The sequence below is a fragment of the Macrobrachium rosenbergii genome, chromosome 15 (assembly GCF_040412425.1).
Source record: "Macrobrachium rosenbergii isolate ZJJX-2024 chromosome 15, ASM4041242v1, whole genome shotgun sequence".
In the NCBI taxonomy this organism is placed as follows: domain Eukaryota; kingdom Metazoa; phylum Arthropoda; class Malacostraca; order Decapoda; family Palaemonidae; genus Macrobrachium; species Macrobrachium rosenbergii.
The window spans coordinates 46,209,390-46,229,649 of record NC_089755.1 but is presented as its reverse complement, the minus strand read 5'-3'; the positions used below and the strand labels follow the sequence as shown (position 1 = coordinate 46,229,649).

Here is a 20,260-nt window from a genome sequence, read left to right as displayed (position 1 = left end):
TGTTGAGGTTAGAATTGGTGTCAGTGGGCAGCACAGCTGTGGCGTCAAGAATACCGGAAAACTGCATGTGTAGGATAACAAAACTTCGCTATTTAGGATAAGGTTAAACTTTCCGTTCAAGACATGATGGTAACTGTAAGATATGCGAGAAATATCATGGCTTTTGTATGTGTTTTGTAGATTATATATATATATAGTTATAGCATATATATATATATATATATATATATATATATATATATATATATATATATATATATATATATATATATATGTGTGTCTCTAGTAATTGGAATATGCCTTTCATCCAGTGTTCTGAATCGAATGTATTTTTTACAGAAATAAATTAGTGTACATGAAAGCTCAGTCCCTCTCTCTCTCTCTCTCTCTCTCTCTCTCTCTCTCTCTCTCTCTCTCTCTCATTTTGTCATAGTCTCTTAGTAATAAGAATATGCCTTTCATCCAGTGTTCTGAATCGAATGTATTTTTACAGAAATAAAGTAGTGCACATGAAGGAAAGCCCCTCAACTCTCTCTCTCTCTCTCTCTCTCTCTCTCTCTCTCTCATTTTGTCATAGTCTCTTAGTAATAAGAATATGCCTCTTCATCCAGTGTTCTGAATCGAAAATATTTTTTACAGAAATAAATTAGTGCACATGAAAGCTCAGTCCCCTTCTCTCTCTCTCTCTCTCTCTCTCTCTCTCGCATGCCGCCTCTGCCCTAAAATCCTTCTTCGCTCTTCCTCCTCTCCCGCCGCGGAAGGCCCCCAATTGGAGGCTGTACTGCGATTGATCCTGGGATGTTTATTGCCTTCGCTGCTTTAATAGGTCTGCGTGTACCTCTTGACCGGCGGTGTTTTATAACCTCCTGATAATTTCCTACATAAGCCACAGATTTCTCCAGTCGTTTCCTCTTATGATTCCTTTTTTTTTTTTTTTTTTTTTCCCACGGGATCAAGTGTTGATGCGACCTCGCATACACGGGAGAGAGAGAGAGAGAGAGAGAGAGAGAGAGAGAGAGAGAGAGAGAGAGAGAGAGGGGGGGTCGGGGGCCTTTAATATGGTTGACTTGGAGAGTATAAGATTTCAAACAATTAAAAATGGAAATATGCCATAGAGAATTAGTTATCATGGAGAGAGAGAGAGAGAGAGAGAGAGAGAGAGAGAGAGAGAGAGAGAGAGAGAGAGCGCTTAATATGATTAGATGTGAAGAGTATTAGATTTCAAACAAAAATTAACAATGGAAATATGCCATAAAGAATTAGTTAGCACGGAGAGAGAGAGTGAGAGTACACATGATGTGAGACTCTCCTGGGATGTTTTATGCATAGATGTCCCCCTGGGATGTTGAAATCGAATGAAGTCGTTAGCGAGGCGGTTATTATTTTCTCGAGTTTCCGTTGAAACTTTTTTTTAATTTAATTTCTAGTTTTTTTTTTTTGTGAGTTACTCAGGAAAATGATTTTGAACCTTCCTCCTTCGAATGGCTCTTGAAATCTACTGAAGTCGTTACGGTGTTTTTTTTTCTCTCTCTCTCTCTCTCTTTTAAGAGTTGCTAAGGAGTAAAATTATTTTTAGTTATAATTTACTGCAGCCGTGTTGTTACACAAGAATGTCCTGTTGTAATGGTTGTTTTATATCCGATTTTCTTTGTCTTTTCTTAGTGTCCTAGACTGAGACAGTATTTTTTATCTTTATGGGATGTGGTTTTTAGTAGACTTCGGGGATGCTGAAATCGAATGAAGTCATTATGGAGTTCCTTTTTTTCTCATTTTTTTCTCTGCATGAGTTGCAGAGGAAAGTGATTCTGAATCTTTCACTTTGTAATGTATTACAATTGTATTTTGAAGGCGCTGAGCGATAGAATTGAATGTCAGGGCGTCTCTCTTCATGTTTTGTTCTCTGTGAAAACTGGTGGCAAATTTTTCTTGAATATGTTTTTAAAGAATTCCACTGCGATACAAAAATAGATTCTCATATTTTCTCTATCATTTTTATATCCAGAAAACAATCGTTTGAAAATTACCTTGTAATTTTTTTTACCATTTACAATACCTGAAGTATTTTCGAGGCAAAATGACCTCTTTAATCCTTTGTATGTTAAGGTTTAATAAATTATGTTGTATGTCAGCTCAGATTGGAAAGCAGGTGAAAAAAGGTGAAAAAAAAAATAGATCGACTAAGGACGGGGGAAATGAAGGTAAAGGAAATAATAAAAGTGTAAGAAAGAGGGTTATCTGCCCCTTCCTCCTCCCCACCTTCCCCTCCTCTGGCGGGGGGCCAGAGGTGGGCGGAGCCGGACAAGTCTCCTCATCACCATCTTTCCTTGCAGAGCAGGATTTTAGGATACCCCGGGTCATGGCCTGGGTATAGAAGTCTTTTCCTTCACTCGCTTCCCTTTTTCAAAATTAAAATATATTTTTTTAAGTGTTTAGGTTATATCTTTTGGGATTTTTTTATATTTTTTCGTTTCGTTAATATTAATGTTTTCTTGGACACGTATTAAACCTGTTAATCCAGAAATGCAAAAGATTTAAACGTTTTATGTCCTCATAATATTCTGGTGCACTAATTCGTATCGTTATCTATAAAAACAGGATTGATAATTCAAGACTGAGGATATATTGAGAATGATTCTCCTTATTTTTACGTGTTATTAGGATCCTGATACGTTGTTTAAATAAGTTTCACTGGTGACTGAAAATTAAGATGCCATGAGTATCATCACCAACGTGAAAACCGCTTGAACGTTCCATTTTTGTATCTTCTTTCTCCTGGCTACACAGCAACAAGGTCAAGAGCTTTTGACAGATGGAACACTTTAGACTGGTGTCGCACCATCTCTGGACATCGACGACCATGTTAAATGAATAGACACCATTTGGCAACACGAGAGTTTGCTGGAACAGTGGTCTGGGCATTCCCATACCAACGCTTACACACACACACACACACACACACACACACACACACACACACACACACACACACACACACACGCTAACACCCTTTTGGGTCAGAGCTGTATTTTTCCCCCGTCCCTGGCCAAAAGTTAGTCTGTCGAGATTTTATGTTTGTATTGGCAGGCGCTCAGCTTCTTGCAATCTGCTTGAATCTTGATGGGTTATTCATGCCTCCTTTCCGTGGAGCAGAACCATTATGTAACGTTCTTACCCCCTCCCTTGCCCTTGCATTTGCACTGTGTTTATGCAACGTGTCGAGACCCTGGGGATTCCTCTTCATGGTTGCAAATTCCTCAGCAACAGTCACTAAATCTGACACCATCTGCTTTACCTATTTGGCTGAAGACGTTGGCCCCTCTCGAACCCCTTGTTCGATTAACGTGCGCGCCCTTTCGAATGACCTTGACCCTGAGAATCGTTAAACACAACAGCGATCGTGCATACGGCCTTGAGTAAACAAAGTAAGCGTGGCATGTGTTTGTGTGTACGTTCGTGAACCCTGCAGGGAATGGTGTCCAAGTTGGCGCGCTGAAAGGTGGCGGCGATGATGTTCCTAGCCAAGGTGCGCGCCAAAACGGGACTTCAAAACATGACACGTATTGGCGCCAAAAACAGGTTGTGCTCGAAAGCCATAGTAGTTCCTCCTTTGCCAATAAACATCATTTGCCTCTGTTCGCACATTCCCCAGATTCTGGGCATTGCTTTGAGCGTGTTTTGGGATGACTGGCTCCTTTTGTGAGATTGCGTAATTGTGGAAGAGTGGCCTTTTTCTGATAAATTTACGTGCTGGTCCTTGACTTTTAAAGTAATAGGATTTTGTTTGAATGACAAATGGACTATTTAAACACAAAAGTTACGTTTGTTCGCGTGGTCGCGTCATATTAGATATGCATATCCTTTCAAACAGGAAGCCATTATGATCATGTATACTTTTAGTATAGAACATTTTGTGTATACGGCCAATATTGTGTGTCTACTTTCACTTTTTTTTTTTTTTTTTTTACTTTTTTGAGAGAAAAGTAGATATTTACAAATTCCTTTTCTTTATTTCAGAAAGCTTGGCAGGAATCGTGCTGGAGAGTGACAAAGACGACGATAGAATGAAAAGTAAGTTTGTTTGTTGTATCTTCTTGTTGTTTTACAGTAAACGTAAAAATCAATCTGAAACGCCTCGCAAAGATGATGTAGTTGCTTAATGATAATTTCTGTAGTAATCGTTGTTACAGAGTATTAGAGTATCTTTTTAAAATCAGTTTTCAGATCGTGGCATAAAGAGACGTGCGCGCGCATGCATGCGCATGTGCAACATGAACTGTTTAACTGGTTGTTATGTATATTTTTGTATTATGACTGTGGGGAGAATGTCGATGCTTAATGTCTTACAATGAGTTACCCAGAAATATTTGCTCACTACATGAACATGTCTAAATGAACTACAGAACATGAAAAGTAAGTCATATTTAAATCCTTCAGTTTAAAACCCAGAACATTTTTTCCGAGTAATTTTATGTCCTTGCTCAGGGGAAGGAAACATAAATTCTGCCATGAATCTTTCCTCCTCACACTTTTTTTCCCGTCAATGAGGGAGCCAGCGGAAGTAATAAGAATTTCTCTTTAAGAGAAGATGAAAACTTAGTAGCGTTCTCTCTTTTGTACGCTTGTGCTCTTGTTTATAAACCTTTGTATAATATATATATATATATATATATATATATATATATATATATATATATATATATATATATATATATAATTTTATATATATATATATAATTTAATTTATATATATATATATATATATATATATATATATATATATATATATATATATAATATATATAATAATGTGTGTGTATGCGTAATAGTAGATGGAATACTCCTCGCTATTCAGGGGCCTGTGTTCGAATCCCTGGTTAGGAGAAAACTACGTAGGTATGACAGGTCTAAAGTTTTTCTTGCTAAGTAGTTTTCTGCTCCCAGCAATTATCTGGTTTAAACAGAGAAGGGGATTAGAGATTTATCAAACGTAGAAAAAACAGCGCTACCATATCTTGGTAGCCATTTAAATCTCTCCCTTAACGTTAATCCCATGTTTATGGTTTTTGCCTGAGACCTGTCACTGTATCTTCCGCTCTGCCTTTCCATAACGTCCAAAGAAATATGAGCTTTCCAACAACAATACCTAAATTCAGGTTTGTTTTAATGTCAGTTTAAACTCGCGGCTGCACCATAAAGCACTTTCACTTGACTAGACCCTTCTAAGCCCATACGTTTATCATTACAATGAGAGGTTTGTCAACGGGGGAATTCCTTATTCGCCCCGCCCCATCGATCTCGGAATGCCTTTTGAATTTCGTAGGTTACATCGTTGTTATGACAGTAAGATGTGCAGTAAAAAAATATGCAGTAAATTATCCTTCGCCATTTTGGAAAGCGGATTATTCTATTTTCCAAAAATCAAACGGTCTTTACCAAAAAAAAAAAAAAAAACTCATTGTTGTGACATTCGTCAGATTGAACTGTTCATAAACTGGCCATTGACTCTATTCGAGACTTATATGTCTTTGATATTTTCAACACTTCCGAAGTTCAGTAATGAATTGGTGTGCTTGTCTTTCACTTTTTATTTCATTTTATTTTATTTTTTAGGAGCTAATGTCTCATCTTCCTTCTTGTCCTGACTTAGAAACTCGTAGTGTAATCAAATAAATTAGTATCCCTACCGAGAGAAGAATTAGAGAAAATTTTTGTGGCAGATATCTCGATAATTAACATCTGCAATCCGTCTGGAGAATAGAGAGATTAGTGCAAGTCTTAGTTCTTCTAAATGTCAACCATTCTTGATACTTCTGAAAGCTTTTAAAAGACCCCAGACTCTAGGCATTAGCTTTGCAATAAACGACTTTGCTTCTAGGAGTTCTTAGAAGATTCCGGATCAACTTGGGATGATGATTCTGCGGGTTTTTATATAGTCACTATTATTAGGCTTTCAGCATCTTGCTCTTTCACTGGGCAATCATTATACGTTCTTTCATTATCAAATTGAAAAGTTTTTGTCTATAATGTCGTGACATCTTTTTCGGATAATTCCGTCATTTTTATCGTAATTGTTTATATCTCAAACTATATCTTGTAATTTTATTACCGTGTGTATATATTTTGTTAGGTACGTTAACGAGATAGTTAATTATGTAGCAGTATCATTAATGCATTTAAGTTATTAGTATTAAAGACTTTCTCTCTTCTCTCTCTCTCTCTCTCTCTCTCTCTCTCTCTCTCTCTCTCTCTCTGCGCCTTCTTCCAAGTCCCAATTACTGTCCATTACTTTTATCTGTGCCTTTTACCTTGGCTTCATCGCGCCCATTTCTATCTCCGTTGACCCTTTCCCGACCGTGTTTGTCACTTCGGACAGATACAAATAAAAAGGAAATGGCGGTAAAAGACCTGCTTCTTCGTCCCTTTCAGCCGGCTATCTATCGCGGGGAAAGACCCCATGTTGGTCAGTTTCCTCGAGGTAGATACCGGGGAGAGAGAGAGAGAGAGAGAGAGAGAGAGAGAGAGAGAGAGAGAGAGAGAGAGAGAGCCTGGGTGTCCGTCCACTGTCTTGCCTCCCCACCCCAAGTAGTTTGTCCTTGTACTTGCGTTAAAAAAGGGGAGTCGTTTATGTCTTCTGGTAATGTGTCTATCTCAGATGATCTCATTATATATATATATATATATATATATATATATATATATATATATGATGATATATATATATATATATATATATATATATTATTTGGATGTTGGTTTAAATCTGCAGTATATGCTGCGGGTGTTTTATTTTTTAGGTGTTTATTTTCAATCTATATTGCAAAGAAGTTAGTGGAAACTTTTTCTTGTGGATGGAGTTCAAGTGGTGTGAAGACTTTATAGACGTATTTCAACCGAAGAAAGAGATTTCAATTACGTATTTAAATAGATAATAGTTTTCTTTAATACCTGGGTTAGTCATTTAAATTGTGCTAGCTCGCAAAGAATTAAATGATGTTTTCTCTTTCAGTCAAGCGTTTCTATGTCACAGATCTACTGAGTCTGTACTATTTTCTGTCTTCATATGAAAAATAGCGACTAGAAAAACTCAACATTGATTTTTACTGATGCTACAATTTAAGTGTATGAAAACATTGTAATAATCAGTATAAAAGGAGATGAATGACTACCTTCTATAAAAAAAAAATAGGGACTAGCAAAACTCAACATTGATTTTTACTGATGCTACAATAATTTAAGTGTATGGAAATGTTGTAATAATCAGTATAAAACGAGATGAAATAGTGTGATTATGTTTTTAGTACTATGTGACTTTACTCGGAATAAGCGCACATTCACACGGAACGACGGAAAAAAAAAAAATTCACGCTGGCCTGAGTAAAAACATTCTTGCAAAACAAGTCAAAGGAAAAAGAAGAATAACAGAACTCCCATTTGTGAAAATAGAAAAGACTGAAGGGGTAAAAATGCTCATGAAAACAGCGGTTTAGGACAAACACACACACACACACACACTCTTCATTGGTCTTAGACTTATTTGTCTTGATAAGGTAAAACAAATAAGGTGCTCTTGTTAAGCAGATAGGTGAGTTAATGACCTTCCTTTCCTCATTATTATTATTATTATTATTATTATTATTATTATTATTATTATTATTATTATTATTATTATTATTATTTGTTAAAGTAGTTGAAGCGGGTCACTGCGTCATGTTTCTCGACCCTGGCGGGGCCGGGTCCGAAGGACTTGTTTTCAGTTGAGGGGTAAAAATGAAAACAGCACAGTTAGAGGAGTTGAACAGATATTGGAAAGAGACTCAAGGGGTCAGACGAAAGTAAAAGCATCAAGTAATGCAGCTGGGGCCAAGCATCGCTGCAAAGGCCCACAGAAGGCCTTACCATTTTCCCTTTCCGTCCCCACCAAGGGTGTTTCTTGGAGTGTGCAATTGTGTTAAGAAAGTCACAAATAATTTCTTTTCCAAAGCTCTGCCGAATAAAAGTGTTACTTGGCTTTTGATTAACATCTTGAAAATTCTGAGTTTTTTTTCTATTTCCCTGTCGGGTAAAATTTGAACATATTTTTGTGCAGTTTAGGAATCTAGTTATTTTAAGTACTTCCCTTTTGATGATTCGTTTTCGTCTATCCAGCTATTAATAAAGCACATTCATATCCAGTACGCAATGGAACTGTGAAATTATTACCGAAGATTAATAACCCTACTTGAGGATTAAAGTTCAGTGTCTTATGAGTATTATCTCCGAGACTTAGGCGGTACACGCCAAAACAATTACGTATAGAACTGCGTTTTAGTAATTGAAAGATATAAATATATATATATATATATATATATATATATATATATATATATATATATATATATATATATATATATTATATATATATATATATATATATATATATATATATATATATATATATATTATATATATATATATATATATATATATATATATATATATATATATATATATATATATATATATATAGAGAACCCGATTTTTGGCCACTCGCTTCATAATTGACATATGGCTTTTTTGTATTTTCTCGATAAATCCTCCACCGATGAAGTGGAAAAGTCAGAACGAATGCTTAGACAAATCGTGAGTAATAGCGAACGTTAAATGAGAAACGAGAAGCGCACGAGAATTGAGAGAAGTGTGATAAACCTCAAGAGGAGGAGGAGGAGAAGGAGGTGCTGAAGAGGAATGAGGGGAATAGGAATATATTAAGTCTTTCTTGTGCCTTGGAGTGGAAGTAATAGGAAATGAAAAGGGGGAGGGGGGAGGGAGGTAGATAGGGGCAAGGCTAGGGAAACTAGGGGTATCAAGAAGGAGAGAGAAAGGAAACAGCGAGGATAGGGATAGGGGAGGGAGGGCTGAGAGGGGGAGAGTGCATGAGCAGCAGCATCAGCCCTTAGATAACGGCTTCGTCTATCCCTTACCCTGCTCCCGTTACGTATCACCTCACCCTGTAAGGTGGGGTGGGGTTGTCGGGAGAGGGGAGATGAGGGGGGAGGGGGGAATGCATGACGTCATCACGACACCTATTTTACGTTTTCCCCTTACGACCCGCAAAGGGCATGTATCCCAAAAGGGCGTTACTGTATTTCATTACGCATGAAAGATGAAAGTCTGACGTCATGCGTTGATTGTCTCTGCAAGGGAAAGTGGGTTGTGTACGTGTGGATGTTCTTCTGTGGGAGAATCGAACCGTGGGATACCTTGATGAAGTGTGGTTATAGCCTCTTCATAATTAGCTTATCTCTCTTCTTCTTCTTCTTCTTCTTCTTCTTCTTCTTCTTCTTCTTTTTTTTTTTTTTTTTTTTTTTTGTCTGGTGAATGACACCCCGATACTGTACAATTTTGCTCAGTGGGTTTTGTATTGTAGACATTAATATTACGCGGTTATTTCTTTTTCTATATTAATTTGATTTTTTTGACATTTAAGGAGATAACTTTTTGGGAATAATCATCAAATTATGTACAGTAGTCATATTCCGTTATTGAAAACATTGTCGAATACTTATTCATGGTTGTAGTCATTTTGGAAATGCCTGATGCAGCAAAAATGAACGTTATCTTTTAGTCTCCTATGAACATTTGATGTACTCCGTTAAAACCATCATAGCAATTTAGCTGAGAGTTGATTTTTTTTTTTTTTTTGTCCTATAGCAGAAAATGAAATCATGTCTAACGTCTACCGAAATAGAGTTTATTGTGATCTTTAGTTTATATTGAAAGCTAGAAATAGAGTTTATTGTGATCTTTAGTTTATATTGAAAGCTAGGTAGTTCGACAATTAAAAACACTTCTGGTTACAGTTCTTGTTTTTCTTGTCTCATTAATTTTCACTAAAGTTATACGAACGAAAGATTCTAGTTTTTGTTGACAACTTTTTTTTTTTTGGCGGCGGGGCGGCGGTTAGCGATACTAATGGGTAGTAAAAGAGCATAGTTTTGTTCACAACCTGTATTTGTTCTCTTTCCCTTCAAAGGTAGGTTAAACTAATTAAAGCATTTTTGTTCACAGATTTATAAAATGTTGCCAAATGTAAGTTAGTTCTAGCAACAAAAGAACATAGTTCCATCTACAGTTTCGTTGTAATTTCGTCTTGTCATCTTGTATTACTTCCCAGTGTGCACCATATTCATTGGAAGCTTTGAATTTCAAGTCAGTGGCCCCTATGGGCTTGTTCCATATGAATAGGGTTCATCTTCTGAATAATAATAATAATAATAATCATAATAATAATAATAATAATGTTGCTGAAGGCAGAATAGTCCAACGTGAACTTGAATCCGTTTTCAGCCTCCTGTAATTTCCCCTTGTGTTTTCATTGCAGGTCACCCAGTGCACAGCGTGGCATACAATGGCATTAACGGCATTATATACAACAGTACCATCCTCGCTACAGGCTGTTTTTCCGCCCGGGAACTGTGGAGACTCTCTAAAAGTGAGTCCAACCTACTAGCGTCTATCGCGAGGATGGAAGAGAGAGAGCGTAATGGAGGAAAAGATAAGTGGATGGAGGAGAAGAGAGGTGAGAGAGAGAGAGGTGGAGAAAGATAGACACAGAGCCTTGGGTGTGGTCTTACAGTTGTCGCACAGGCGGGTGCATCTGCATATCAAGGAGGGAATGTTTACTTTGTAAAAGCACTTCAGAATGGTCTGCCCCACGTCCTTCTTTGCTTCCAGGAATGTCAACCTGTCATGTTTCATGGGAAGGAGAATTATGGTCTTGGTCCTACCTTTATCCATACTCTTATCCCGACATACACTCAGTTTGGAAATGAATTCCTTAAACATCAGTCCAGGTTGAATGAAGGATGCTCGTTTATATCAAACATTATCAGATAGCCAGTTTCCTTGAAAGTAAGAAATTTTCCCATAAAACGATGCGTACTTCTTGGATTCATTTTCTGAAACTTATTACAAATTGCTCTATACTGAATATTCTGTCACAGAGAACATGCTTGCGTAATCATGTTATGATAGCAGTCCTGTTAATGCCTTTTTTTTTATTTAAGAGCATTTTCAAAGATCATTATACACATGCATTCCTGGGTGTCTCGGGCCTCATTGCAACCCATTGTATTGCAGTCCACCTGTTATGTGGGTATTTAATATTCATATGTAGAAATGTAATAACGATATAGCCAGTGATTTTGAAGACACCTATTTTTGGAGGGATGTGCAGAGATGTTAATCTTCTCATAATTTTGTAGTAGTATACACGGGTTTCTATGAATTACCGTTTGTAAACCTTTTCTCTTTATTTTATTTTGTGAGTTACTTCATTAACTTGGAATGGAGTTTAAAACGTATTCATAAGCGGTACGTTTATGACTGGACGTTGTCGAACTTATTACTGTGTTGCTGCCTCATTATTGCAAGGTGGCCCAATGAGGGTGGAAATCAAGAGATGAATCTTCTGATAGTATCACAGATGTATATCTCTGGAAAGTCCTTCTGGATTTTTACAGTCACATGTCTTCGTAATATCTTGAAATAAATGATATCCTTTAATCTGAATAATATTTGACACAAACATTATCCTTCTCTGTAAAGCGAGTATGGTTCGCACTTCTTGTAAGCAATGCTTTGCTGAAAGTTAAATGACAACAAAGTTGGATTGATTAAAAAAAAAAAAGAGAGACATTGATCTGCAGTCAGTAATCCTTTGACACATCCAGGGCTCTGAATGTATCGACGGGTGATATATCAAGAATGTGATGCTTTATGTAAATGTGTGAAAGATGCTCTCAAGAATGTTGTGGAAAGTATGAGAGTGTGTATTGAGAGATTTTAGGGTGAGTACTGTTGAAGCTGTTGTGCAGGTCTGTGTAGGATTATGGCAGTATTTAATAATGGCTTGTTGTAGGGGCTATTTGTAATAGTATTTGATAGCATTAGTCTTCATTTATTTTATTGTTCTGTGGTAACACTGGTCTTTTCGTGTGAGAGCGTTGAATAGTATTGGGTAATAATAGCCTATAGGGCTTTGCTGAACAAGTAGACATTAGATCTTAATTATGTTGTAGTAAGATGATTTTCTCTCTCTCTATCTCTCTGTATCTCTCTCTCCTCTCTTTCTCTGACTCCTTTTCTTTAATTTTTTTTTTTTGGACAAAGATAGGATAATTGAGTAAACATGTCTACAAGATTATAATTAAGCTTTTAATACTTTTTATTTAGTGTATAGATGGGCATTAGAATCTTTCTAATCGGCATTGGCATTGTGTTTAGGCTTTAAATTGTATAAGTACTTGCAGGATTTGTACAGCTTTAAATGTTCTCCTTGCATGATCACTGGCCTCAACTTACTTGAAGATATGCTAGAATTGCATTGTAAAGTAGATTGCATCACCAGAATTTTTGGTAGTTTGAAGGCTGTTACTGCACTTTGGAGCTCTTCTTGAACATCTTGTTAAGAATATAACACTTTTAATAGTACATACTTTGGTAATTACTATTGAAGTGGTGATGAATGCAATTTATTCTTACATTATGGGAATACAAAGAAAATTTATTGAATTTTATAGCAACCATCTAGTCACTGTAAGGCATCTTTATATTGTGATCAACCATATAGTGTAATCATCTCAATTATTGTAATTTCATGAAATAATTAATTTTTCATCAATCATTTCAGTTGTTGACGTTTTCTGGCGTCCATCATTCTTTTGTATTGACGTTTTCTAACGTCCATCATTCTTTTGTAAATGTGTCATCTTTCTAGTGCTTTATTTTTCACACGTTTCCACTCATTTCCAGCGTTCCTTCTCATGGTTCATGGATCTTCACACACTATTTTTCCCATAGTTCTGCAGAGAGCATGTGTAAGCCATCTTGATCTCCCTTACACCATTATATCATCTACGTATGGAACTTTTGGAATTTCCCTTCTGGTATCATATTTAGCTCTCTTCTGCCAGCTGACCCCCAGTATTCTTCTTAAAGCTGTACTCTTAAATTGAGAAAATCTTTTAGATATACAGTACTTCATTGTCATGCCATAATTCATATCTGTATAGCAACACAGACCATACTACGTATAATCTTACTCTTGTGTGCAGTTTCAAAATATTTGATTTTTAAATCTAATTAAGCCTACCCTTAGTTTGATTTGCCTTTTCTAGTCTTTCACAAAATTCCAGCTCAAGAGAACCCGTACTGGATATCATTGTTCTTTAATGTTTGAAGGATTCACCCTCATTAAACTTTTTCAATCTAATGGTATTTCGTTCTTTTGTGCTTACTGTCCTCATTACTTCTGTTTTTCTTAGATTCATTTCAAGACCCATCTCTGTCTAGATATATGATGTATTGTATTAAAGCAGACTTATCAGTCTTTTGATGATTGCCGATTAAAACATCATCATATGCACATTCCAAGTCTGCAAGTTTCTATCATTACTCCGACCTAAATCTTTTCCATCTTCATCCACCTTTTCATTACAGAAACTTATGAGAAGGGCAAAGAGCAAAGGTGAAATAACTTTCCCTTGTAGCAACCCCACTATTCACAGGAAATTCACTTGACATGACCCCATCAACGTTAACTTTCCACCTACTTCGTTCATGGATGATTTCAGTTAGCTTTGCTTATGTAACAGGAATGCCATAGTGATGCAAGACTTTCCATAATATTTGTTTTCTGGTAATCAACAAAAGCTGTCAGAAGTGGATACAGTATTGAAATTGCCTACATTGCTCCACAATATGTCTTAAGTTCTGTATTTGATTTTTACAACTATACTACCTTTTCTGCAATAAGCCTTTTCATCTCTTAAGCTTATTATCAGTTTCTTCATCCAGCCTATTGAGAATAGGTATACTGAATATTTTCATTATATAATCTACACAAAAGCAATGCCTCTATAGTTACCTCATTCAGTCAGATTACCTCTGTTTGGTATCTTAGGTATGATTTCAAATTCCCAATTATAGGGCTTTGTATCCTCATTCCATATTCTGCAAAACAGCCTTATTCTGTATATGTAGTAATATATATGCATCATTAATTTGGTCTAATATTGTATGTTTTTAACAAAATTAGGACCTCTGTCCTGCCAAATGTTGTGTCATTAGACTGCAGTGTCCTTCTTTAAAAACTGTAAAGTTAGATAGTATTTGTCTTTTTTTTCACACACATAATGTCTCTTTGGATTCTTTTATGTATTTGTTCATTGTTAGTTAAATGGATAATATAGTTTTTGTTTGCATGAATGAAGCTTTGAAGTGAGTTTCTAAATAAGTGATTGATTTCTTATTCCAAATAATCTTTTACAGATACTGTGTATGAAACTTAACCCATAAATTTGCAGATGAAAATGTTCTTTGTAATTTATCTCTTAATTATAGTTTTGTTGGTTATTTAGTCATAGTCTTAGATATTTCAGTTTTATCTCTTCTTTTATTACCCAGAGAAACAGAAATAATGTTTATGTAGAACAATAATCAAATTAAAATTGAATATGCAGAGTCAGTCTCATTACTTTCAAGGATGGGAACCTATTGCTTTTAACCAGAAACATTCTTATACCATACTTATAGTATTGTGCAAGTTTTTTAATATAATAATCCACTTATGTGCAGTACTGTGTATTGGTTGGAAAGGCAGATTAATCTAAGCCAAACTAGATAGTTCTATGTCTTATGGTAGATCTTTTAAGAGCTTGAGATGATCCTGAATGGAGACAATGAATTGGGTCGCATGCTTGTCTCAAATTATTTTATCGTTGGTCTCTTGAAGCTGAATGATGACCTTGATGGCTGTGTTTTGGTCAGGTAGGGGGATGGATTGTTACAGTGATCATGGCACAGAGGTCCAGTGTTGTGTTCCATGCATATTCTATATTCTAAACTATTGAGAGTGAGTGACAGTAGGGTATAAGTATCTTTGCATTGCTGCTGGAAGAGAAGTTTGAGAATGACATTTGTATGCAAAATGACATTTGTATGCAAAAAGACACAATACTTCAAAAATTTAATCTGGACTTAATTGTAAAATTATTAGAACTCTTTAAAAAATATTCTTATGCCTATGCCTGTATTGTAGGAATTAGTATTTCTGTAACATAATTTAATAAAGTAAGTTATTATAATTTAAGAAAGTTTTAAGCTTGATAATATAGGGACCCTTGGAACTGTTCATGCTGTACTTCCTTATGTCATTACATAAAGTAGTTTTAGACTGGTAAGCGGTTTGATAAGTCTTTCAAGAAACTACAGAAAGTATATATTGCTTTTATTCAGCCTCCATCATGGCTATGAGTAGCAGTGGAACAGGCGTGAGTACTATCAAAATGGAGAATCCCCCATACTACACAACTTATACATCCCCGGTACCTGACCATACACTCATGGCTGGCGCTTACAGCACGTATATGGAGCGTGCCGATAGTAAGTGAATTTTATCTTGTTGATGATGAAACCTTTTGATCCATTCTGACTTGTGCAGTGGAATTGAAGTGTGTGGACTGTAAGCAAGAATGATCTGTTCTGTTTTTCATTTTCCTTGCAGGTTATCCTTTTGCTCAATTGAAATTTGCTCTGCTTGAAGCTAAGAGTGTATTGGTGTTGTTTTGAAGTTTGTAAATCCCTTTTCATTTATAAATTCAGCTCTGGTGTCACTGTGATATTTGATGCCTGTGAGTAGAACTAGACACCCTACTTAAAATTTTTTAAATGTTTTTGGATATGTACTTCTTCACTCTGCTGTCTCTTTACATACATACATACATATACTATATATATATATATATATATATATATATATATATATATATATATATATATATATATATATATATATATATATATATATATTATACATATGTGTATATATAATAATGTGTGTGTAAATAAAAAATGTGTATACTGTGTATGTGTTTAAAAACATGGACATATTGCACATTCTCTGCAAAACATTTGTGAGACAAAGTTGGAAGGGTTTAGTTAAGGCTTCCGCACCCATCAATTTTATACTTACAACAAGCACTCTCATATACTGAGTACTTGAACAGTCTGTTGATTTTATGTATGTATGCAAAGTAAATTTGTTTGTCCTATTAACCAAATATTTACTTATAAATGTAATTATATACTGTACAAACTCTGTGGAATTACCCTATGTGAAGCTGCTTTTCTTTCTGTGTGAGATCTAGCTCTCTACATGTCAGCTTTTCTGCCTGGGATACTTTTTTGAGACCTTTTAACTCTGCCTGGACTTGCTTTCCTTGCTTTTGACATTGCTTCATGCTGTGTGAAACAGAATCCTTGTGTTTTGCCAAACGTTTTAATTCATTTATGGCTAATGTGTTGCAAAATTACGTTAATGTGAATGGTTAATACTGAGAATGTGTAAATGTTAATACACATTTCATATACAGTAAAAGAAATGTTCTGCATTCATAGGTATATATAAATGCATACGACTTTGCTTGCATTAATACATACCCAAATAAAAATATCTGCACAAAACTTGTCTGTGGTTAAAACACACTGTTCTGCCTTACTGCTTATGAGCTTAAATATAATTTTCTTTTATTGTTCACTGTTAATTTTTTTTATCATAGAATACTAATTTTGTTGCCACTTTGAAACCAAATAATTATGTGTTTTACCAGTTTCAGAGTGTAGAATAACAAAATTATGTAGTTAGAATATGCTGAAGTAATCTTAGAGCATAAATTTCTTTACTTTTTGTATCAAAAGTATCAGCAAAGATTTATACATTTTTCGCCATGAAAAAGTACAGTAAGTCCCACTCAATTTATTTATATTTTGCTGCTATTAATGTCAGTTAATACATTTAACAGTCTGAAGGAAAAACAGGCAGTTTTATGATCTTTTATTTTGGATTGGTTTAATGGTAATTTTCTCTGGAGAGCCCCTACTTCCATATGAGATAGAGTTAAAACATCATGCGTACACTAATCAGACATCATCCCAATGCTATCCGACAGCAAAATATTTATGGTTAATTTTTAATTTAATGATTTACATCATTGGAACCTCAAAGGATTAATATATTCATAAAAGATACAAAGTGGCAAACATGCAAATATTTTGAGATAATTGTAGTGAAAACTGGTGGTTCGTAGAATCCTAATGGAATTCATTAGACAGGTAACATTCTTCAGCATTCCTTACATTACTCAGGATCAACACATATACCAGTCCTAATTCCAGTACTTTGGCATGGCAAGAATAATAGCCATTTTTGAGATAGTAACCACCAACAACTTACCTTCATCTTATGTTTCTTGTCACTGCATAAGATTGATGCCTTTTGTTAGCAAATGTATTTTTCAGATAATAATTCTTCCCAAAATTTAATGCAGCCTTGATTGATTTTTTCTCCAGCATTTTTCTATGCATTCCTTTAAATTCAGAGAGATACATTGCTTTTCTTTGAAAGTCCAGTTTTAAGTAGTAAACAAGGATTGGAAATCACTGCCTATCACAGAGGGACATCAGTAGCACGACAAGTTATGTATTAGACACAGATCAACTTAAACAAAACTAAATTGGTGCCTAATATGCCAACATTTGTGCTACATTAATAACTGCACTTTGAAATATCACTTATTAAAGTTTGACTTAACCCACACAGTGGTCAAAAACATTTTAAAGTATACTTTGCTTGCCAAAACTTAATATTTTGTCATGAAAAGATTGGAAAGATCAGAAGTATATATTGGCACATCATGATTACCAGGTTTCAAGTTTCACTTAGGTTTTGTTTTACATAATTTTACCATATTCTGCTTTGCCAGAGAGTTGGAGAAATGGACTTTCTAACATCTTGTTTCATTTTTTGTATTAACTAAGTTTAATGCTTCATGTAGATTATTTTCTTTGTATGTACAGCGTTCCTCATAAAAAAGGTACTCAATACTGTAACCAGTTTTATGTTTAGTACATGCCACAACTTCTTGAAGGTCCTGAATTTAATAGCAGAAGAACATCCTTTTGAGATGAGTTAACAGTTTTTGCTTATTGTGTATAAATACATTGTTCTTGTCAAAGTAACCAACCCTTAAGTAAATGCAATTGCATGCAGACACATGATCATACAAGATCAATGAATGTATCCTTCACACAAGAATACCTAGAAACTTGCCAGTTTTTAAGTTCATTCATTTTCAGTGGTTAAAACTGCAATACTTGACATTACTGGTAAAGATGTCAGTAACAGTGATTAATATCTTGCATTAATAGTGGCACTGAAATTATGTTGTGATGTTTACATGAGTACTAATTGAAATTCTTTTAGATGCTTATACTGTACCGTACTGTAATATAACAAAAATATTGTTTAAAGGTTTAGCTGATACGCCTATTGAAAATAGCATTTTTGTGCTTAGCTTTGGTTTGCTTTGTGTGGCAGTAGGTCATTGCAACCAACTTGGACATTTTATACCAGTTTCATACATGATATGACAGGGTGCCAGATAGTGTTAATTTTGTCTAGATTCAAGATGTTAATGCCTATCTAATTTTTCAGGTCCTCTTTCCATGGGTCGAACACATGATCCACATTCGCCCCTAGAGCCCCGCAGCAAAAGAGTCCGTCGCTTGAGTTCTGAAGAAGATAACATGGACAACAAAACAGATTTGGCATATTACACCCAGTCTCCTGCATCACTTTCATCTCATACTTCATCATGGCACTCTGATATCGACCACGGTGGGTTGGTGGCTCCCTCGGCAGCTTCAGCGTCCGCAGCAGCAGCCGCAGCCGCGTCTAGCACCTTCCTTCACCCTCACACTTCCCCTCACCACAACTCGCAACACACTCTCGGTATTCGCTCTTTCTCTCTCTCCTGCTATCTTCTGACAGTATTACCTGTGATAGGTTTTGAATTTACCTCAGTATTGGTTTTAAAGATTAAAAGTTGTCAGCTGAAGTTCATTGAATGTGTTTATATTAAAAGGTTATGTTGATTTGATAATGAAGACACCTTCAAAATTTCTCAGTACTGTACTGTTATTGGATAGAATTGTTGAATGTGTAGGTACACTGAAAATAGTTACTACAATTAATTTGTAATCCAAAACTCAGATCAAGCTACAGTTCCATTGGTCTACATAGTTATACTATATAGGGGCCATTGGTGGGAGAGGCAGGCTACATACTGGATGTCAGCAAGTCTCAACAGGGAGTCCATTAAGCATAGACTATCATTACAGATAGAGAAAATATGCAACTACCTTTTGTATTTTATAATATAGAGATAAGATAGTTGAGACTAAAATACCAGAAACTAGGTTATAACATCCTGATTGTGTTTTATGCATGAAATTAATCAGGTTTTAAACTGACAGTTGCGAGGTTCTTAGCTTTTAATGGGAGTGGATAGGTTAGCCCACAAAAACCCAGGAATGTCACCCTTTTTTAATGAGAAATCTACAACATACCTTGATGGACATCCTTTGGAGCACATATTTTTGTCCTTTAAGGAAGAGATTTTCAGTATTCTGAATCAGATACTTTGTCATCCAAATGACTATAGTAAACCAATAGAGTAAAAGGTGTTTGGGACCTAACCATCAGAATTTTGTTTTATGGGTAACAATATTTCTTTAGTTTTGACAGTCAGGCATATTTTAATCTAATTACAGTTGGTTTTACTCTATTTGTATTGGTGCGAACTGCTCAGGGAGTTACAGTAAGACTATACGAGGTATAACTACAGTACTTGTTAAGAATTAGAAGTACTTTACATGCACTAATCAGAACAAACCAATAAGTAACTTTTGAAGAGATAGTACAGTTGAATGATCCGGTTGACAAATTCCTTACTGATGATAATTGTGCATAAGAGTTTAGGCTAGTTGGAAGTTGTAGTACTTGTGAGACCTTTCAACTTATGAAATACCAACAAACCAGTGAACAAGTAAATTTACTTAAACTATATTCTTTTTGTTGATGCTGTCATTTTTAACTTAACTCAAATCTTATTAAGTTTAGGTATTTTTTAACTTAACTCAGATGTTATTAAGTTTAGGTATTAGTACAGGTACTGAGAAATTAGGAGTTTCAGTTTTAAACTGTATTTTCTGTTACCATTTTTATTGTATATTATAGCCTGAAACAGCAGGTACTGTTATCTTTAATCTAAGATTCAACCTTTCCTCTGATATCTATTGATTCTTGATCTCTAAAGCAGCACTAGAAAGATATGAAGAACATCATATTCTTCTCTCTTTTATGTTTCATGATCAAACTCAG

At 35.3% G+C, this 20,260-nt stretch overlaps 1 protein-coding gene across 27 annotated transcripts in view; it reads left to right on the top strand.

The window, feature by feature from the left end:
- NfI (Nuclear factor I) overlaps positions 1-20,260 on the top strand; it is a 473,509-nt gene that overhangs the window by 402,030 nt on the left and 51,219 nt on the right. For 10 of the 27 annotated variants that reach the window (XR_010855470.1, XM_067117594.1, XM_067117583.1 and 7 more), the window contains 4 exons: positions 4,015-4,068; positions 10,361-10,558; positions 15,277-15,423; positions 18,533-18,715. Coding sequence is in view for 25 of the 27 variants with exons in the window: in XM_067117594.1 (XP_066973695.1) it covers positions 4,015-4,068; positions 10,361-10,558; positions 15,277-15,423; positions 18,533-18,715 (582 nt within the window). In the remaining 2 variants the exon portion in view is untranslated. Of the gene's footprint in view, positions 1-4,014; positions 4,069-10,360; positions 10,559-15,276; positions 15,424-18,532; positions 18,830-20,260 lie in introns of all 27 variants that reach the window. The other 17 variants (XR_010855469.1, XM_067117572.1, XM_067117570.1 and 14 more) reach the window with 3 other exon arrangements.